This window comes from Poecile atricapillus, chromosome 20 (assembly GCF_030490865.1).
Source record: "Poecile atricapillus isolate bPoeAtr1 chromosome 20, bPoeAtr1.hap1, whole genome shotgun sequence".
In the NCBI taxonomy this organism is placed as follows: Eukaryota; Metazoa; Chordata; class Aves; order Passeriformes; family Paridae; genus Poecile; species Poecile atricapillus.
This window is the reverse complement of record NC_081268.1, coordinates 10825322-10847020: the sequence shown is the minus strand read 5'-3', so window position 1 is coordinate 10847020 and position 21699 is coordinate 10825322. Positions and strand designations below refer to the sequence as shown.

The following is a 21699-nucleotide window of genomic DNA, read 5'->3' as shown; positions in this document are numbered from 1 at the left end:
CCTGTGCCCATTCCCCTTTCCCAGCCTACACAGCCCTGATTTGGCTGGGAACAACCTGTCCCCACTGTGTGAGCCCTGAGCTCTGTGCCAGTCCTGTGCCAGTCCCGAGCCCAGTGCCAGTCCCGAGCCCTGTGCCCTGTGCCAGTCCCGAGCCCTGTGCCAGTCCCGAGCCCAGTGCCAGTCCCGAGCCCTGTGCCCTGTGCCAGTCCCGAGCCCTGTGCCAGTCCCGAGCCCAGTGCCAGTCCCGAGCTCTGTGCCCTGTGCCAGTCCTGTGCCAGTCCCGAGCCCTGAGCCCTGAGCCCTGAGCCCTGAGCCCTGAGCCCTGAGCCCTGAGCTCTGTGCCAGTCCTGTGCCAGTCTTGAGCCCTGTGCCAGTCCCGAGCCCTGAGCCCTGAGCCCTGAGCTCTGTGCCAGTCCTGTGCCAGTCCCGAGCCCTGTGCCAGTCCCGAGCCCTGTGCCAGCCCCGAGCCCTGTGCCCTCCACAGCCAGAGCATCACAGCCGCGTGCGGGGCTCGGCCACAGCCGGGGCTGGGGGTTTGGGAGAAGTTCACAGCTTTGTCGAGGCATTGCACAAGGCTGAACACAGACCTGGGAGCATTCTTGGAGTACAAAGGTGCATGGGAAACCTCGGCGAGGTGAGAGATCAGCCTGATAAGAGGAGTTATGAGCCTGAGAAATGTGCTGATTGCAGGGCACTGAAGATGCCTGGTTATCTTTTCCTCCTTGATAAGACAGATAAGCAAAGGACAAAGAACCCGGGATTGTGCAACCTGGGCTGCAGCGGCCCGGCCATGATCTTAAGATGTTCCCAGGGTGGAGGAGGGAGGATGAGCTCAAGTAAGAGGCAGCCGCAGCTGCTCGCATCTCCCCGAGCCGCTGTGAAGAGAACCCTGGCAGCCCCTGCAGCGCCCAGCGGTGCCCGGCTCTGAACGGCCCCAGCTCCTTCCCGGGGCACAGAGCCCTGAAACCGGCACAGAGCCCCTGCAAACCGGCACAGCAGAGCCCTGCAAACAGGCACAGGAGAGCTCTGAAACCGGCACAGAGCCCTGAAACCGGCACAGAGCTCTGAAACCGGCACAGAGCTCTGAAACCGGCACAGCAGAGCTCTGAAACCGGCACAGAGCTCTGAAACCGGCACAGGAGAGCTCTGCAAACCGGCACAGCAGAGCTCTGAAACCGGCACAGCAGAGCTCTGAAACCGGCACAGAGCTCTGAAACCGGCACAGAGCTCTGAAACCGGCACAGCAGAGCTCTGAAACCGGCACAGCAGAGCTCTGAAACCGGCACAGAGCCCCTGCAAACCGGCACAGAGCTCTGAAACCGGCACAGCAGAGCTCTGAAACCGGCACAGCAGAGCTCTGAAACCGGCACAGCAGAGCTCTGAAACCGGCACAGGAGAGCCCTGAAACCGGCACAGAGCTCTGAAACCGGCACAGCAGAGCTCTGAAACCGGCACAGCAGAGCCCTGAAACCGGCACAGGAGAGCTCTGAAACCGGCACAGCAGAGCCCCTGCAAACCGGCACAGAGCTCTGAAACCGGCACAGCAGAGCTCTGCAAACCGGCACAGAGCCCTGAAACCGGCACAGGAGAGCTCTGAAACCGGCACAGCAGAGCTCTGAAACCGGCACAGAGCCCCTGCAAACCGGCACCGCTGTCACCGCCTCCCCGCCGGGCTTTTCCCTGTTATTCTGTTCTACCCTGGACAAAAGAGAGCCTAAATGCAAGGGGTTGCTGAAGGGGGCAGGAGATGCCCTGGATCCACGGGGGCAAGCCCTCAGGAACCCGTCTCTTTCCCGTGCAGAAGTGCTCAGAGTAGCCAAAGGCAGTGGGGGTGCCTTGGTCCCCAGACCGAGTCCGGTACAAGGAAATGAGGATCCAGGGGTGCGAGAACACTCCTGGACAGCACAGGGATCTGTCTCTGCACATCTCTCTTTCCCACATGGCAACAAGACAGGTGTGATGCTCACAGCAAAGCCAAATTCTGTAGCTCAGGGAAGCCTCCAGCCGTGGGGCTTTGGGCATGCAGGGGTTCTTCCATCAGAGCTCCTGGCTCAGAGGAGCGGCTCCCACCAGCCCATGCCCTCCCCACCAGTGTAGAGCAGGGATTGTCCTGCTGCCACCCCAGCCTGGAGCCGCTGCCCAGCCTTCCCCACACCGGGCTCTGCTGCTCCTCCTCCCGCCTGCCTGCAGCTGTCCCTGCCGGCTTTTCCCCCGGCTTCGGGTGGAGCCGAGAGCCGAGGAGGAAAGAAAGCCCAAGTCACAGGTCAGGTTGGCAGGGCCGGGTGGGTGCCCGAGCTGCCTGATGCCATCGTGGCACCCATTGCAGGGACACCTCCAGCCACCCCCAGGGCCACTGGGACTCACCCTGCACCAGTGTCCAGAGCCCCAGCACTGGCTCAGGGAGGGTGCCCGCCCAGCAGGGGAGTGGAGCCTCCACCGAGCTTGGTCAGCACCACAGACCCAAATGCAGCACGATCCATTGTTTGCATCTTCTGCAGCACATTTTAGATGGTGAGGGGGGATTTTACAATTTAAAAATCCTCACATCTCCACCACCCCCCTGGGGATGCTGTGACCCCTTTTGTCCCTGCCCCTGCCTACCCCGGGGCAGAGGATGTTCCCTGCAGGAGGATTCCCGACAAGGTCATGAGTGGCACGGCCAGCGCAGGGGTCCCTCCTGCTCCTTCCCCATGAACCCTCTCCAGGTCCTGGGGGACCCGGCAGGACAGTGCACGGCCCGGTGGGGACACGGGCTGCTGCAAATGGGGTGTAAAGAGTAGAGCAAGGTGGTCCCTGGAGAGCCTGTGGAGGAGCCACGGTGCTGTGTGAGACCCTCCCACTCCATCAGCCTCATCCCGAAGGGGGAAGGGGAAACGGCTCGGAACACAAAGCGCAGCACCTCTATTTCCCATGCTCTGAAACTGGCTGAACTGGCCCGTCTGGTCGCTGGGCACACACGCAGAGGGTGCCCTCAGCAGAGGAACCGCTGGGGAGGATGTCCCGGCCTCTGGGGGAGCGCAGCTCTCGCTCCCAGGCTGCCGGCACCATGGGAAAAGCGGCCCCACCGCGTTCCTCATGCCCGGATCCACACGGGCAGCTCCCAGCAAAGCCGCAGCGGCCGGGAGCGCCCGGGGAAGGGATGCACCAAGGGCTGCGGGCAAAGCCGGGCTGGCCCGGAGCAGCACCATGGCACATTCCCATTGCAGTGTGCCTGCCGTGGGCGCGGTTTGCCACCGAAATGTCTCCTGTGGCAGGGGGTGTGTGTGGGTCAGTGCAGCTCGGGCACGGCACGGAGGAGCCTGGCTGGGCAGGCGGCACTGCCTCACCTCCGGCAGCCTCACCTCACTCAAGAGGCACCGGGCAGGTGAGGAAGGCACCGTGAGCAGCCCCGGCCAGGAGGCATTTCACCACCCAGGCTGTTCTTCACATTCAGGTGATGATGGCCTCAGGCTGTCACTTGAGCTACTGTTGGCATGTCACCAACCCCCCGGGCTGGGCAATCCCGTGCACAGCCCTGTGTCTTACACGGGACAGGGCAGCCGGAGACATAAACCGGACTTGGAAGAGCTCTGTGGGCCTGCACCCCGTGGCAGGGTTGATGGCAGGGCACCCTGATCCCCCTCTGAGAAACCCCCAGGCCCAGGGGGATGGTCCTGCTCTGTCCAGGGCAGTGAGTCCCAGGGAAGGGCACAGGAGGGGGGATCACACCCCGCTGTGGGCACCCACCCACTCACCTGCACTGTGCTCCCCTGAGATTTGTCTGCTGCCCTCCACCAGCTGCCTCATCCTCTCCCGTGAGACCTTCAGGTACTTGTTGCAATTGCACACCTGAGAAAAGAGAGAGGGGGAGGTCATTGAGGTGGCCACCGAGCCCCCCGGGCACCTCCTGCCTGCCCCGGGCACAAACCCGTGCTGGGCACGCCTGGCACAGCTTGGGCAGCCCCCATCAGCTGCACCCAGCAGGGAAACCAGCCCGTCCCACCGAGCAAGGACAGGCACCAGCCACAAACCCAAGAAGCGCTCCAGGGGTGCCCCCTCTGTGTGTGGTCAGCCACATGTCCAGCCAGGCTGCCAGCACTGCTGCCCACCCTGGCTCCCTGGCCAGAACACACCGGCAACAGGCTGCCTTAAAGCATCAAGCAGACACACAAAGTCTGGGCTGTGGCTTCGAAGTTTGGTCTCTCTGGTTTGACAGAGGCTGGGGAGGGTGGCTGTGGACCCCAAAACACTCTGTGCTCTCATCTGGCTCCACTTGTCTGGGCTCTGCTGCAGCACTGCGAACACCGAGTCACACTTTGTACCCCACCTTTTGCTTCCCAAAATGTACCCAGATAGGTCTGTGAGTGCCCACATGTGCCAGTGCTGGACCCCAAGGAGCTCCCCAAACCCCACTGCCGAGGAGCACCCAGGGATGGTGCCTGGGGCTGAGCACAGGGTGCAGCTGGCAGCCAAACACGCTTGTCCAGTCCCCGGGGGCAGTGGGGTGCCCGTGTCCCCATGGCAGTGGGGTGCCCGTGTCCCCATGGCAGTGGGGTGCCCCATGGCAGTGGGGTGCAGGGCAGTGCCCCATGTCCCCATGGCAGTGGGGTGCCCGTGTCCCCATGGCAGTGGGGTGCCCCATGGCAGTGGGGTGCCCCATGTCCCCATGGCAGTGGGGTGCCCCATGTCCCCATGGCAGTGGGGTGCCCCATGGCAGTGGGGTGCAGGGCAGCAGCGGGCACACCTCGGAGAAGGAGGAGGAGGAGGAGGAGGAGGAGGAGCAGCCCTGCCTTTCTCACGCTGGGGAAGCCCGTGCCAGCACATGCTTAGTCACTGGTAAATCCCAGCCGAGATCTGCTCTGCCCTCTGTGAAATGGATCTTGGCTGCACCCCCGCTGAAGCAATCCGGGCTCGGGAGCCATGGCGGGCTCGCTTTCCCACGGCTCCCGTGTGAATCACCGGCTGCCGAGCCCCGCACAGCGCCGTGTCCCCGCTCCCGGCCCCGCTCCGTGCCCCCGGCAGCCCGGCCCGGGGGCTGCTCTGCAACTCAGGCTCCCTGGCCTGGGGGACACGACTGGAACACGTCCCCACGTCCCCAGGCTCCGCTGCCACCTCCGTGCCAAGGATGAGGAGCAGGTGCAGCTCATCCCAGGTGAAGCCCTGGTCCCCACTGCAGCCCCTCACTGCTGTCCCCCGTCCCTGTCAGCGCATCCTGCCAAGGTGCTGCCCCCCGTGTGGGGCATTGTCACCCCCACAGCCGTGTGTCCCTGCCCAGGACCTCAGGCCAGCGCCCACAGGGACACTGCAGCCCGGCCAGCTCTGTGCTGTCACCACCAAGGGCATCACCTGGGGACTGGGAGTGATGGCACTGCACTGAGACCGTGCTGGTGTCACTGGGCCTGTGCTCATCCCCAGCCCCCCTGCACTGAGGCTCTCCCTGTGCCACCAAGGAGGACGAGGCAGGTGAAATGTCCTTTTGCAATGCTGCCAGCCCAGCTGGCGCCCTGTTTTTGTTTAGGATGATCCCTGCCTCTCCCTGCCCTCCCGGCTGGGGATTTCAGCAGCACTGACACACGAACCTCCCAGGACTCGAGGGACTGGATGCTTGAGCCTGGAGCTCCAGGGCCACCTCAGCATCCCATCCTCTTTCTGCACCTCCACCTTCAGCTGAGAAGCTGAAAGAAAACTCAAGATCAGCAGGAGCCAAACCTTTGGTGACTCCAAAAGGGCTGCAGAAGTAAATGTGAGCTTGGCTAAGGCTGGTAGCATGAGCTCAGGTGGACACAGGTTGGTACCCAAAACACGTGGAAGCAGTTCAGACAGCACTGGAGTTAGTTTTGCTCCTTCCTTTGATACATCTAAAAGCTGCATCTCCAAAGTGCTTTGAGTCACCTTGGTGATGCTGACCTTGCCCAGAGGAGCCACCCTGGAGCGGCCTCTGGGCCTTGGGGCTCCTTCCACCTGCTCTGCTGACAAACATCACAGGCCAGCGGCACCGAGGGACCTTGGCAGGGGTTTCAGCAGTGAGACACAGCTCTCTGCCTGGAGAGAGCTGCTGTAAAGGACAGCAGTGCCCGCTGTGGACTCTGGGGCGATTCAGGGCAGCTCGTGTCAGGACAATTCCTTGGGCGTCTTCTGTTCGCTGTATCACAGGACTCCTCAACAGCCACCTGCACTGATATCTCTTTTCCTACTCACCGCCTACCCTCTCCTCTTTCTCCCTCTCTCCAAGATGGATATCATCCGGTGAAAGGGCCACTCCTCTGGATGAAGGCTGCAACCCTCACTTTGGTTGTGAAAGCACAGCCCTTGAGCATCCAGGAGTTTCTTTCAGGGACTTATTGAGACTTGAAACCTCCCCAGATTGCAGGATGCCCAGGCTTAGCACAGGCTGCCCTCTACTGCCTCCAAGGCCAGGAGTTATGGATGTGCCTTCACACATCTCCTGCCTACAGCCCGAAGCACAGTGCCCAGGACGGTGGGAGATGGTGGGAAGGGCAGAGAAAGAAAACCAGGTACAACCCAGCAGATGTGAAGCAGAGCTCAGGATCTGACCATGCTCATTTCTCCACGTGTCTGTTTTCTCACATTTTTCCCAAGTGACTTCAGCTGCACTTGCTGCACCCACAGCTTTGACCTTCAGACCCTCTTCTCTTCCTGCAGCAATGCCCTGTAGCACCTTCAAGGTCCTTGCAGTAAGAGCAGAAATTCAGCGATTCAGCCCACTGGAGGTCTCTGAGTGCAGTGCTGGGGACAGCCAGCTCTCCAAGGGGGTTTTCAGAGGGCAGCTGGCTGGGCCTTTTCCCTTCCCCTTTGTGCCAAGAGCTTTCCTCGGTGATCTTCTGATCACCAGTGCCTGGGAATCACAAAGGGAATCACACTGCTGCTCCTGCTCTGCTGCAATGCTCCAGTGCCTGTCCTGGGGTACTGCAAACCCCCAGCAGCAGAGGAGATGCTGGCTGTGTCTCTGTACTCCCAGAGAGCAGAGCTGTGCATGCCCACAGCAGCAGGGCAGCCCTGCCAGGGCTGGGAGCTGGGCTGCGACGCTCCCACGGAAACGCAGCCCGGGCATCCTGTGCCAAACCTGCCTGCACATCCAGCAGCAGAGGATTTATGGCCATCTGAGCTCAGTAAGCTGCTGCCAGTGGAAACACGGCTCTGCCAGTGGGATCCTGGCATCAGGGGCTGTTTGGTTCACAAAGAGGGAAGGGCTCTCTGTTTATTGAATCATTAACATCACTTCCCTCGCTGCCAGCCAGGTACTCCGAGAGGTCTCTTAGGCAAGTGCTGACCCAGCCCAACCCTGCTAAGCTGGTAAGATGACATGGATCCCATGCCAGCCTGGAACTGCGTTCCCACTGCTTTCTCTGCTCCTGCTTTGCTATTAGTCATCTGTTTCTGGAAGGTTTCTCATGCATAATAAAGTGTTTCAACACTTGCATAAGCCAATTCTTCTCATCAGGAGTGACCTGCTGCGTTTCCCAACACTTTCCCTAGGCAGTGCTTCCAACTGCCACGAAATATGGAGTTAAATCATGAAGTTTTCTATCCCCCTCGAGGCAAAAGGTGTGGGAAATTGAACAGATAAGAATGCCTTTAATTAGTATCATTTGCATAAGCTCTGGGAAAGGCTCACCTGACAGCTACAAGGGCCTTGCTTGTCTGGGAGCATCAGCCATGGCTGAAATGGGCAGATTAACGGAGCTCCTCTGCCGGGGGGACAGTGACAGGCAGGGTGACAGAGCCCTGGAGGCTCCATGGGTGGCCCAGCTCCTGCTGGCTCCTCTTTGGGACCCCCCAGCTCCCACTGGCTTCTTGTCAGGGCACCTTCTCCATTCCCACCTCGCAGTGTGCAGCTGCTCTGAGCAAAGGCTCGTGGGCTGGGGTGAGGAGCAGGGCTGGGAAGAGAGGAGAGGAGAGGAAGCACAGGCACATCCCTGGATGAGGGGTGGGAGCTGTGGAGCGGGCTCAGCATGCAGCAGGGATGGGAGCAGGCTCTGTGGCCTCTGCTTTTCTCTCCCCACACTGCACTCACGCTCCCTCAGGCACAGACACTGCTGGTCCCCAACCACAAACCCCATCCCGCTGCTGTCACTGCCAGGGGTGACAACAAAAGCCCTTTTCAGTACCTCAAGGCCTTTGCAGCGATGAGAATCTCACCCCACACTACACCTAAACCCACATGCAAAGCTGAATTTCCCAGAGGAAAAAAAATTATGCTCAACGCACCTCCCACCACATTCAGCCCCCCTTGGATCCCTCCAGCTGCCTCTCAGCCACCTCAAGCCTCACGTGCTCATCTTCCCTCCCAGCTGGGCTGAGCATCCCAAAGAGCTGAAGCTTCCTCAGCACCCTTGACCCAACCTGTGGCCACGAGCCCTGTTCATACAGCACCCAGCACCAGGAGCTGCTCTGGGACAGGCTCACGGTGAGTTTAATAACAAAGCAAACCAGTAACAACTGCCTCCTGACGAGGTGAGGCAGTGTCCCTGAAGACTTGGCTTTAGGGTGAGCTCTGTGCCAGGAGCTGCTGGGCCGGGGTGTGTGAGCTGTTCCTTCCCTGACTGCGCTGCCTCTGCTCCTCCAGCCCTATGCCAGCACCTTCCTGCATTGTAAATGTGCTTTAAATCCAACCCTGGGCTGAGGGTTAGCCCTTCCTGGGGGTGCAAACCTGTGCCATGCAGCTCCAGGACACCCACCTCCTGCTGCAGTCTGCTCCAGAGCCCATGCCACAGCAGAAGGGTTAATTTGCCCAGCTCTCTGCAATGCAGCTCATTGCTGTTCCTCTTTATCAAGCTACTGAGTTTTTTCCAGTTGAGAGCTCAGCTCTTGATCAGAGGATGCCAGAGGCTGATGAACCTCAGAGCTGGGAAAAAAAACCCAAATCAAGCTCTGGAATTGCCCAGCACTGGGAACAGAGTGAGGTTCCACATCCTGTCAGCTCATATTCCAAAACTAAAATGCAGGTGGAAATCTGGCTGCCAAGCAACCCCAGGCCTTTATGAGCACCGTGTTTTGGCACCAGAAGTGGAAGGGGTCATGGAGATACATTTTCTGCCCTTGAGAACCAGAGCCCTGGGAACTGCAAAGGGCTGAAGTTTTCTCTGTCTAGAGGATCCCATGCTCAGGTCATTGACAGCAGCACTGCTCTGCCTTGCTGCCCATGCTGGGAGCTGGGTTCCTGCCTGAGCCAGGCCCCAGGAATCCCAAGGGCAGCCCATGCAGCCTCTTCCCTGCTGCACCTTCTCCTGGACATGCAGCCAAGCTGGGGGCTCTGTCCTCTGCTCCCAGGGCTGGACAAGCTTTAGGAAATGATCTTTACTGTGGATTAAGCATCAGCCACCCTTATTCTGGCTCCTCCTGGCTTTCCCTGGCAGCTGTCCTCCCTCTGCCTGAGCTCCTGGGTCTAGCTGTGTACAGTATGTCAGGGGCTCGTTCCCCTGCCCTGTGCTGAGCCCTTGGAGCCTGGCTGGAAGCTGTACCCTCAGCTCTCTGCTTTTCCCCAGAGCAGTTTTCAGCCCTGTACAAGTGGCCAGGGCCACCCTGGGCCAGGTGGCTGCCCAGCTCTGCTCCTCCATGGTCCCCGAGCATCCTGCTGCCCTGTGCTCTGCCTTCCCTGGCCAGGGCTGGGGCTGCTTCCCCAGGCCAGCACCGCAGCTGAGGGGGTGAGGGTGTGCGGGCAGAGGCAGAACTGGGGAAGTTGGGCTCATGTTTCAGCTTCTATTTTTATCTGGGAACCCAAGTCTGCTATGCAGAGGCCCCCGGGGGACACACTGCCTTCCCCAGCTGGAGCCAGATACCATCGAGCACTACCTGCCCTTCCCTGTCACTGTGCCAGACCTCCTGCCCGAGGACAGCATCACCCGGGCCACTGGGACATCCTGCTGGCTCCTGGTGTGCTGTGGCAGGAGGGAAGGACTGGGGAGCAGCTCTGCAGGCCGGCTCCCCTTGTCTGCAGCTGCTCCGAGGCTGGGAACACTTCAGTGCAGCGCTGTCTGCCCCAGGAGCCTGGCACAGTCTGACCGGGCCGGCAGCCAGGTGGGCAGCCAGGTGGGCAGCCAGGTGGGCAGCCAGGTGGGCAGCCAGGTGGGCAGCCAGGTGGGCAGCCAGGTGGGCAGCCAGGTGGGCAGCCAGGTGGGCAGCCAGGTGCTGCTGTCCCTTGGCAGGCTGAGCGAGAGGGATGCTCAGGGCCTGGGGTCACCCCTGCAGCCCCCAGCCCGGCAGGAGCTCTGCAGAACCCCGTGCTGAGCCTGGGGGGCTGCCCCAGCCCCATCCCTTCCCATCTGTTAAAACAAATAAACCCGACTTAGTGGCCAGGGCTGCAGGAAAACGGGAACTCGAGCAGCTCGAGTGGAGCTGCAGGCTGCCCAGGGCAGAGGCTTTGCTTACGGAGCTGCTCCCAGCATGGGAACATTGCCCTGGTCCTGGGCAATGCCAGGGAGCCGGGGGCACCCCCGGGAGGAGGTGAGCCCCATCCTGGTGGGCAGCACCTGCTGCTTTAACCGGGGGGGAGAGCAGGAACTGCTGCAGAAAACGGGAATATCAAAAAAAAAAAAAAAAAAAAAAAGCGTGAGAAAGGAAACCTGAGCGAGGCCTGGAGCAATCTACCCAATCCAGCGGAAACAATGGCCCAGGAAGAAAAACCAGTTCCTACACAGAAGGTAGAATAGGCTGGGAACGCTGGAGGAGGGGCAGGAGGCTCCCAGCACAAACAAACCGGGCTTTATGCGGCTGCCCGGGGCACGGTGCCCCTTCCCAGCCTGGGGGACCCCTAATCCTGCTGGGCTGGGCTGGGCTGGGCTGGATCCCACCCCAGCGATGGACAGCCAGGAGCAGCAGCTCGGGCTCAGCACCCAAACTGGGCTCAGCTCCCCGGTTTAACTCAGCTGGGCTCAGCATCCCGGCTGGGATCAGCCACTGGTCTGAGATTAGACCTGAAAATGGGATTAGAACCGTTTTTCCCTGGATTAACCCACATTTGGAGATTAGCTCTCAGACTGGGCTCACACCCAGGCAGGTTTACTCCAGGATGGGCTCATCTCCAGACTAAGCTCACCCCCAGGTTGGCCTGATCCTCGAGCTGAGCTCAGCCTGAGGAGGGGATGATGCCCAGGGTGAGCTCATCCCGGGCAGGGCTGAGCCCCAGGGCTGAGCTCACCTCAGAGGGCTGCAGAGCACACGGAGCTGCTGGCACAGGTCCTGCACTGGTGCCCTTTGGGGCAGTGCCACTGCTGCCAGCCTGGCCAGCTCCTCAGCTCCCAGGTGCCACCGTGGGATGCTCCCCGTCCCCTGCTCAGCACACCCCGCAGACAAAGCCTCGGCTGTGGGGTGGGGAAAGCCCAGCTGGACAAAGCAGCTCCAGCATGGTCCGGAGGCTGGTCCCTGAGCCGGCCATGGGCACCGGGGCTGGATCCATCCTCTTGGCTGAGTGGCAACAGCTGGGATGTGCCAGGGGGTTGTGTTCCCCACAGCTGGGAGCGCTGCAGAGTTTCATTTTGATGCAGAATCTTAAACTCTTAAAATCAAAACCACCATCACAGTTCTCACCATGAGCAGTCTGTCTGTGCCACTGGCACTGGAGGAGGTGTTTGTGACCCCAGCCCAGCCTTCACTACTGAGGCTGAGGACAGATGGTGTCCCCAGAACATGGGCCACTGATTTATCCTGGCCTGGCACCAATTCTCACTTTGGGGATGGTCCTTTTGTGCTCGGGAAACTGTTACCACCTGGGCACAAAGAGTGAAGGGAGGCAGCCAGAGAGAAAAGGCAGATCCCACCCTGACAGGTCCAAAAGGGCTGCAGCACCCCGTGCTTGGCCAAGGAGGACTCTGAGAACAAACTGGGGCTCAGGAGGCACCATGGAGGGTGCCACACTGGTGGGCACATCCCTGAGCTGAGGACTCCCAGGACCCTGGGGTCCTGGGCAGTGGGCAGGGGGTCACAGGAGGAGGAGGAGGAGGAGGAGGAGGAGCCCTGTGCTGTGCTGGGTTTCTTTGCCCAGTGTCTCACTGCAGGTGTGTCAGTATCTTTCTCTGTAGACAGCCCTTGGTGGGGTGGGACTGATGCTGGTCCCCTCTGGGATGAAAGCTGAACCCAGCCTGGGTGCAGGACGTGCTGTGGGTGAAGGTCCATGGGCCACGTGCTGCCCAGCATTTACTGACAAACCTTTGGTGGGCCAAGGGTGGGCAGAGGGTGGATTTGGGTGAGTACCAGGCTGCTGCCAAGCACTTTTGGAAGGCTGTCCCTGTCCAAAGCAAGGGCTCAGCACACCCTGAGCGTGCAGCTCTTCCCACAGTGAGCATGACACTGCACAGCTGGGCTCACAGGGACCACCACCTCCTTTGAGATCAACCATCTGCACCTCATCCTGAGGGAAAATACCAGCTCTGCACACACAGCTTCTCCAAGAGGCTCCCCAAAGCAGACTCAGAGAGAAGCCACACTGGCTGCTAGCTGGGAACACTGAGAGGAAAACCCTGGGAGCAGGGGAAGAGCTGCTGCTGCCAGAGTAAGAACAAACCCCAGGACACCTCAGGCCCTTACTCCCCACGTTCCCAGCCTGGCACCTCCCAGATGTTTTAATGTGGCCTTGGTGTGTTGGTGCCATGTGAGGTCACCATGGTGTGATGGGGGCCCAACCCTGCCACAGCTCCTCAACACAGCAGCAGGGGCTGCAGGGAGTGATCTACAGCACCACAGGCTTGTGTCACACACAAAGAAAGGTAAAAAGGGGCAATAATGGACAAATGTGGCACTTTTTTAGGCTCTTGCTGGGCCCAAGGGAGTTGGTGTCTGTTGTTTCAGTGGCCAAGTGGAGGAGGCAAAGCTGGGGCAGATGGCAGGAGTGATCTGACCCTGCCACGCCTGGCTTTGCCCTTTCCCTGACAGACAGGACGTGGGCAGGTGAGCGGTGGCAGATCCGTAATTTCACCCCGCAGAGAAAAATACCTGCGAGTGGAAAATGCTGATGGGCAATCTGTGGGGGTGAAGCTGGGGAAGCAAGGTGTATGCTTCATTCCTCACATTCCTCTCCAGCTTCCTCGGGATGGTGGCTCTGCTTCCCAGGGCCCTCCCAGTGCCCAGGGGGTGATGGAGAGGGCTGAGGATCCTGTCCTGCCACCTTGCTGGGCAGGGCTGGGCATCTTCCCCTCCTTCCCCATTGTGGGGGTGCAGGAATGGGACTGAGGTCTGAGTCTGCTGGGGTCTATGAAATGAAATCTGTGATCAGTGTGGGCTGAAACAGCTGGGTGAGGGACCCTGACGGGCACCGATGTGTCCCCAGGGCCCATCCTGGCCAGCACATGGCCTGCCTGTGGCCACAGCAGAGCAGGGCATCCCGGGCTGATGCCAGCATCCCAGCACGGAGGGATGTCCTGTCCTGCAGACACCTCCCTGTGTCCCCTCTACACCTCCCCGTGTCCCCTCTACACCTCCCCGTGTCCCCTCTACACCTCCCCGTGTCCCCTCTACACCTCCCTGTGTCCCCTGTCCTGCAGACACCTCCCCGTGTCCCCTCTACACCTCCCCGTGTCCCCTCTACACCTCCCCGTGTCCCCTCTACACCTCCCTGTGTCCCCTGTCCTGCAGACACCTCCCCGTGTCCCCTCTACACCTCCCTGTGTCCCCTCTACACCTCCCCGTGTCCCCTCTACACCTCCCCGTGTCCCCTCTACACCTCCCTGTGTCCCCTGTCCTGCAGACACCTCCCCGTGTCCCCTCTACACCTCCCCGTGTCCCCTCTACACCTCCCCGTGTCCCCTCTACACCTCCCTGTGTCCCCTCTACACCTCCCCGTGTCCCCTCTACACCTCCCCGTGTCCCCTCTACACCTCCCTGTGTCCCCTGTCCTGCAGACACCTCCCCGTGTCCCCTCTACACCTCCCCGTGTCCCCTCTACACCTCCCTGTCCCCTCTACACCTCCCCGTGTCCCCTCTACACCTCCCCGTGTCCCCTCTACACCTCCCTGTGTCCCTTCTCCTGCAGACACCTCCCCGTGTCCCCTGTCCTGCAGACACCTCCCCGTGTCCCCTGTCCTGCAGACACCTCCCTGTGTCCCCTCTACACCTCCCCGTGTCCCCTCTACACCTCCCTGTGTCCCCTCTACACCTCCCTGTGTCCCCTCTACACCTCCCTGTGTCCCCTCTACACCTCCCCGTGTCCCCTCTACACCTCCCTGTGTCCCTTCTCCTGCAGACACCTCCCCGTGTCCCCTCTACACCTCCCTGTGTCCCCTCTACACCTCCCTGTCCCCTCTACACCTCCCTGTGTCCCCTCTACACCTCCCTGTCCCCTGTCCTGCAGACACCTCCCCGTGTCCCCTCTACACCTCCCTGTGTCCCCTCTACACCTCCCTGTCCCCTGTCCTGCAGCAGCACCCCGGAGCACCGAGGAAGGGCTGTGCTCCCATCCCCAGCTCCCTCCTGGGCACCACGAGGGCACTGTGCCAGCAGCTGATGGGAAAGTTCAGGGTCGGGGCGAGCAGGGGAGGGCTCATAAAGGGCTCTTTGTGCCGCAGGTCTCCCCCAGCTCTGCGTACGGAGCCCGCGGCTCCACAGCAAAATGCAGCCCAGAAATATGACGAGACATCTTTTCCCAGGCTGCTGTTAAACTCTAATTAAACATTTCAGCACACTCGAGCGAGGAAATGTCTGCTTCTCAGGCCTGGGCCATCCCAGCTGGAAACCATCCCCTCCGCTGCCAGTGGGCTGGCACAGCTTGACCCAGAAAAATTCCTCTTGGGCGTGGGGATGGTCTGAACCCCCACACCAGAGGGGACAACCCGCTCCTCTCCAGCCCCTCCGTGCCAGCATGGGTCCACTGCTGCCTCCCACTCTGGAGAAGGGATGTGCAGACAGGTCCATCATGCTCCCCACCGTGGGAGCTCCCTGTACCTGCTGGGGCAGCAAGAGATGCTGTCAGAAAATCTAGTGAGGTTAGAATTGTCATCCTGCTACTTTAAAGAATGAAAGAAAAAGAAAATAGCACAAAAGAGCTGAGCAGGGAAGTCAGGAGGTCCCAGGAGTGAGGTGCCCTGTAAGGCAACAGTCTGGGGCACAGCAGCTTGGAGACCCCCCTAAAATCACCTATGTGCCCAGGATGGGTCTCCTGGCAGCAAACTGGCACAGCTCTCCACATTATTAAACACTGACTTGGGCCATTAAGTGCATCCATTCCTCACCACCTTGTTTCTAGCACGCACAGACCAGATGCCAAAATATCCCACCCCTGATGCTCTGAGCCAGCCTGGTGGAGGAGACACGGTGGCACTGAAGTGCTGCTCTGAGCCCTTGTCCCAGCTGAGCACAGCCCAGCGGGAGCAGCACACCAGGGACAGGCTGTGCTGGGGGCTGGGGAGCTGCTGCTTTCCCCGGGGCAACCTCAGCATCAGAAGCAGGTCACCCAGGAAAGGATTGCTCCAAAAATGTGCCATTTCTGACATCAGTAAATGCTGGGGCCTGAGAGTGTCTGCCCTGAGACTCAGAGCAGTGTGACAGACCAAGCAATGACACTTGTAATTTGCCATCCCAGGGGCTGGAATTTGGCAGAACTGGTCTCTCCTGCTCTGAGGACATTCCAGCTCCTGCATGGGCAGTCTGAATCGAGCTCCCTCAATGCCTACAGCAGCCATGGGTTTAATCCAGCTCTGCCCCCTTAGACAAGCAGCAGCTCCTGGTGGAGCTCCATCCTGGCCCGTGGAGGGCTGAGGTTCTGTCACTGTGCTGGGATCCGGGATCCCACCCCCGGGAGCCCCCACCCCGCTGCTCTGATGCTCCCCCCAAGGAAATGGCAAGAGCAGCCGATGGCAAGTGACCATGACAGCCACACGCTGTCCCCAGGTGCCACACACTGACAGGGCTTGTCCTCCTCCTCTGCAGCGGGATGGGGAGGGAGGCTGGAATGAGGAAGAAATCTTGACTTTTCTAGGAAAAGCAAGGCAGGCAGCAGGGTGTTTACACCGTCCTTGTGCGGCAGCTGGGCCGTGCTGCACTGTGCAGCCCCTGTGGGATTATCAGCCCCGGAATGATGCACTGGAGGTGCCCCAGGTGGCACCGAGAGCCCCAGCCCCAGCTCAGACAGGCGCGATAACCCCAGGTGGGAGGGGAGGTGACAGCCGTGGGGACACGGACCGAGGGCACCCAGTCCCGGGCAGGGCACACGCCAAGGGGGCTCAGCAGAGCCCAGCCCAGCGCAGCCACAGCCCACACACCCCTGTGTGCCCAGCCTGTGCCACCTCGAGCCAGCGACACGGAGCCCGAGCTGCTCCCGCTGCTTCCCAGGCTCCTGCACCGGCGGTGAGGATGCGACAGTGGGATCGGGGTGCGAGGGGAGCGGGGACAAAGGCACAGCCCTCCTCCTCCTCCTCCTCCTCCTCCTCCTCCTCCTCCTCCTCCAGGCGGGGGGACTCTGGGAAGGGAAAGGTTCCCAAGGGGAAGGTGTTAAAAACCCTTCTCCCGTGTTGCTGTCACCTCGAGGCCCCGGGGGTGTGACAATCACAATCTATTATCCCCTCCCCAGGAGCTAACTACTGTACTAACCTTTTCACATGAAAGCTACGCTCTGTTTGCCAACAAAAGCCGGCGCTCGGTTCCCAGGAGCGGGGAGAACCCAAAGCCAGGGCTGGGCTGAGCGGGGGCTCCGGGGGAGCCCGGCCCGGTGGGGCGGGGGGCGCTGGGGGCTCCGGGGGCTCCGGGGGCTCCAGGGGCTCCGGGGGCTCCGGGGGCTCTGGGGTGGGGGGCTCTGGGGTGGGGGCTCCAGGAGGATTCTCTGCCCTGGGGTTTGTGTCTCCCGGGCACAGTGTCCCCTGTCCCAGGCTGGCACACATCAGCCCCCCAGGCTCCCCCCGAGCCCCTCGCAGGGCTCAAGCCGGTTCTTCTCCCACCACTGAGCAAAGCAGGTCGGGCTTTGCCACGGCTGGAACTCTCATTGCTTTCAGGCTACCCTGAAAAGTGGGAAGCAAGACTGGGAAAGCAGCAGCAGACCATGGAAAAACCCATCTGCACAGCAGCTGAGCCCAGCTCAGCGCTCAGAGTGGCCAGATGAGCACAGAGCACAGCAGGCAGCTCTGGCCTCCCTGGGAACGTGGCAGGGATGGGACAGAACTGGGTCTCCCTGCCCCAGACCCTGGCAGACATCACATCTTCTGAGAAGATGAACAGTTGTGTTAGCAGCCTCCTCACTCTAGTTTCTAATTAAATGAGACCTGTCTAGGGCATCACAGCTGCTCAGTGCTGAGATAAAGAAAGGGCCAGAGGAGAGGTTTGGAAGTGAAAATGTTCCCTCTGGTTTTTTCACGTTGACAATACCTGCCCTGACACATTTATGGCTGGACACCCGTGAAAACCTGGGGCAGTGGGCTCCAGAGGTGCCCGAGGCCACGGCAGATGCTGAAGGCCTGAGGAGCCCCATCCCTGCAAGACCACACAAATTCCAAATTCTCAGGTTGCCTTGGAACCTCAGCTACGTCCCTGCTTCTGAGGAGGGAAGCAGGAGGAAGGAAGGAAGGAAGGAAGGAAGGATGAGTCCTTTTCCCTCCTCTCTATTGTTTCCTTCCATGCCTACCTCCACCTCCAGCCAGCTCTGGAGTCAGCTTCCTCCCTGACCCCACAGCCTCCCCTCCCCAAAGGGCTGGGGGCTTGTCCAGGTCCCCCAATGAGCTGCTGGCCCAGTCCAGCCATGGGGTGACCCTCTGCTGGCCCAGCTCCATCGGCAGCTCCCTCTGCAGACAGGCAGATGGGTTCTGCATCCCTCACATGTTCACTGGCCCACTGAGCTGTTTCACATGGGCTGTCAGTGACAGCTTCCAGAGCCTGCAGAGCCCTCCAGCTGCTGTGGATCCCACCGAGGCGCTGCTGGCCTCACAGCGCTTTGCAAAGTAATTGAATTAAAGCTGGTGAATCACTTTGGTGCTGCCTGGCTGCTCCTCTGTGCATGGCTGCAGCGGCCCAGGGTGGCCTGGAGCACACGTGGGGGCTCTTTAGGCTGCTCTTTTTGGAGGGTCATTTCTCCTCTCAGTTGCTGCAGTCAGATTTGGGTCATCAGGTTTGATCTAAATATGTCAGAGGACTGGAATTCACGGGGATGCAAAGGCACAATAATGCAGGCTCTGTCCAGTGTGATTCTGAGTGTGATTCTGGGCTGGTTTTAAAAGCTCTTGGTTCACTCTAAGTGTCCTGTGAAGCCTGGGGCAGGTTTAATTCCTTACCTGACAAAGATTCCTTGGTGCTTGGGAAGTGAGGGCAAAGCCTGCCCTACCCTGACCCGTGTCTGTGTGATGGAGACAAAGGTGGCTGAGCTGTTGCTGCCTGTCCCCAGTTCAGGAGCACTTTTGAGGCAGGAACTGAGCCAGGGCCAGGGCTGTGAGGCTTAGGACAAGGTGAGAAGAGATCCTTACCCAGCGTCCGGGGTGGACGAGGCAGGAGGAGGGAGAGTTGGTGCAGAGGGGAGGAGCAGAGTGGAGCTGGGAGCATCGTCCCTCAGGCCACTGTCCCCAGGATTCCCAGTGCCAGCTGAAAGGGTTGGTGTTTTCCAGGGAGGAGCAGACAGAGAGAGCCCTGTCAGACCTGCTGCAGCTGTCAGAGAGGAGCTGGGAGGGTTTGTCTGGCACCTTCATCCCAGCCCAGCTGCCCAGACCTGCTGCCTGGCTCCAGGTGTCCAGTGTGGACCATCAGAGTGGTCCCCAGGGCAGGTGACAGCCCTGGACCTGCTGGGAGAGCAGTGATAAACACAACACAAACAGAGGGCTGGTTTAGAGGGCAGCTCTGGATTTTCTGCTTCCCCACCTCAGGTCTGCCTGAACCCAGTCAAGGAGGTCCAGGACCAACCAAAGCACCCTGAGGCAGTGAAATTGAAAACACAACAGTTTAAGCTGCAACAAGACTCTGGATTTTTCAAGCCAGTCCCTGCAGGGATGAGCACACTGCAGTCTGCTCATGCAGATGCTGAGCTGGAGACCTGTCTGGCTCCATCAGCATCTTCTCCCAGCTCTCTGTGGCTCCCTGCAGCCTGGTTCCCACCTGCCATGTCAGCGATCAGTGGCCCCTGGGCAGCACAAATCCTGCAGCCTGGCAGAGCTCTGGGACACCCAGGGCTGGAGGATAAACCCCTCTGAGCCCTGCCTGAGCTGCTGGGCTGAGCAGACTTGGGGTTTGCCCTGGAAGTAGCAGCTGGGTGGGAACTGCTCCTGCTCAGGGGTACCTGCACAGCTGAGATGTCTCAAAGCAGGAGCCCAGACCCTTGCACAAGCTCTTGCATCCAAAAGTGATACAAAGAAATGAAAAATGGACCTTCACCAGGTCCCTGGGGAGAGTATTTTGGGAGCGGTGGCTTGCCATTTGTTCTTGGAGACTCAGCTTCAAAGCCCAAGGCACATCAAAGTGCAAACCTCAGAAACCTTCCCGGGGAAGGTGAGGGTGCCCGTGTGTCAGCGCCAAGCTCTGCCCTCCCTGCCCTGCAGGAGCCTCGGGGGACACAAGGCTCCGGAGCTGTGGCTAAAGGAGCCTCTGGAGCAGAGCATCCTCGGTAGCCCAGGGGACACCTGCTCTGCTCATGGTGGCTCTGACTGTCCCCAGGGCTCCCACACATTCTGTCTCAGGCGAAGAAGATGCTGTTGTCCCCCCATGATAACAATTATTAATGAGTTTATTCCACCCCCAGAGCCTCGGCTCCTGCAGGCAGCGCTGGATGCTGGCTTGGGGAGGGGGCCCTGGGAACTGTGTCCTGCTGGGCTGCAGAGGTGAGAGCAAACACAGCCCCCCTCCCCTCCGTGCCCCCGCGGCTCTCTCATCTCCGGCCCGCGGCTCTTTCATCTCGGCCGAGGTGCGACCGGACCCTGCGGCCGCCCCCGCTGCCCAAATGGCCCCTCCGGCCCCGGGAGGGGTCCCTGGCCACTCTGCAGCCACTGCCCGGCTGCTCAGAACACAACGGGGCTGTTCTCAGGAGCCTGGAGAGAAACAGCAGCAGCAGATCTCCGCTGGCTCTCCCTGCAGAGCACCTGCCCGGTGCTGGCTCCTGTGGGCTCACACTGGGCTGATCTCTGGATTTGTGCCCACACAGACCCAGGCTGCTCCAAGCCCAAAAAAATGCAGGTGGTGACTCACTTCTTCCAGCCAGCAGAAGGACCCAGACCAGTTGAAAATCCAGCTTCTTGGAAGCCATTCCCACTTTTTTCAGATGTGTTTCAGGGAAACCCTGGCTGCAGCCCAGCCCTGACGGGGCCACGCTGCCCCTGCAGTCCCGAGGCTCCCAAGTGCTTCCCTGAGGATTTCCACAGCTGCCCACACAGATTCCTCAGCAAGGGCAATGTGAATCCTCAGCAGTGAAGCAGCCACGATCCCCCTGTGCCCGGAGCTGCCACGTTTCTCTGGGGTAATCACAGCTCATGGGGGAGCCTCCTGTTTTCCCTTCTGATGTGGTGGAACGCAGACACAGGACCTGCCAGCAGCAAATATTTGTCACTTTCCCCCTTTGCCTCCCTGCTGGACACAAAGCCTGTTGGTCCACATCCATATACTCATGGATATGGCTGTTAAGACCATTTGGTTCAGCTCCTTTGAGCTTTTTTGACCCTGTGAGGATCCCAGAGCCATGTGGAGCCTTTGACAGCAGAACTGGGCTTCAGAGGAGGAGCAAGGGCTGGGAGCGAGTCCCAGCCTTGGTGCTCAGCTCCTTTTTGAGCCTGGGCTGGTGAATGAACCATGCAGAGCCCAGCCAGGACCAGTTGCAGGGTTCAAGGTCACCTTCAGCTCCTCACTGTCAGGTCACAGGGGGAAAAGGAGGGATTTTCCCAGCAGGCTCCCTCCCTGGCGTGCTGCCTGTCCCCAGATGCTCCGTGCTGCTGCTCCAGCCTCAGCACCAGATGCAAAGCAGCCGATCTTCCTTTGGCTGCTCCAGGCAGCTTCAGCAGCCCACAATGCTCAAGGGGAAATTCCCTGCCTGGCCTCTTCCTGAAAAGAGGCCAGAGCAGGCGCTGGACCAAGGGTCAGACCACTCCCAGGCCCTTCTCCCACCTCTCCTGGGGACTCCAGGTGGAGATTAAAAGCATCAGAATGAGGGATGGTGAACATACCAGCAGGTGTGAGGTGGGGCGGGAGTGGACACCACAGACACCCCTGGGACCCGCAGGGCTGGGCGGTCACGCTTTCCGTCCAGCAGACATTTCCCAGAAGGAATTTTTTGGCAGGATCACCCCTCTCCTCTTGGAAATTTCTCTGATAACACTGGGGCTGAGATAAGGAAAAGCACCCTCCGGGTTCCCAGCCAGCTGTGTGCAGGAGGATCCGTCCCGCCTGGTTTGCACAGGGCGAGCAGAGCTCGGCTCCAGGGTCCCCCGGGCATCGCTGCTGCCCTTGGCTCGGGGCTGGGAGCGCTCGGGGCTGGGACCGCTCGGGGCTGGGAGCGCTCGGGGCTGGGAGCGCTCGGGGCTGGGAGCGCTCGGGGCTGGGACCATTCGGGGCTGGGACCGCTCGGGGCTGGGACCGCTCGGGGCTGGGAGCGCTCGGGGCTGGGAGCGCTCGGGGCTGGGAGCGCTCGGGGCTGGGACCGCTCGGGGCTGGGAGCGCTCCGGGCTGGGAGCGCTCGGGACTGGGAGCGCTCGGGGCTGGGACCGCTCGGGGCTGGGTCTGCTCGGGGCTGGGAGCGCTCGGGGCTGGGACTGCTCGGGGCTGGAACCGCTCGGGGCTGGAACCATTCGGGGCTGGGAGCGCTCGGGGCTGGGACTGCTC

General features: G+C 60.6%; 1 protein-coding gene across 2 annotated transcripts in view; it reads right to left on the bottom strand.

The window, feature by feature from the left end:
• Window positions 1-21699, bottom strand: part of EXD3 (exonuclease 3'-5' domain containing 3) — a 195179-nt gene that overhangs the window by 4064 nt on the left and 169416 nt on the right. For both annotated transcript variants that reach the window (XM_058853503.1, XM_058853504.1), the window contains one exon: window positions 3735-3828. In XM_058853503.1, the coding sequence (XP_058709486.1) occupies window positions 3735-3828 (94 nt within the window). The remainder of the gene's footprint in view (window positions 1-3734; window positions 3829-21699) is intronic.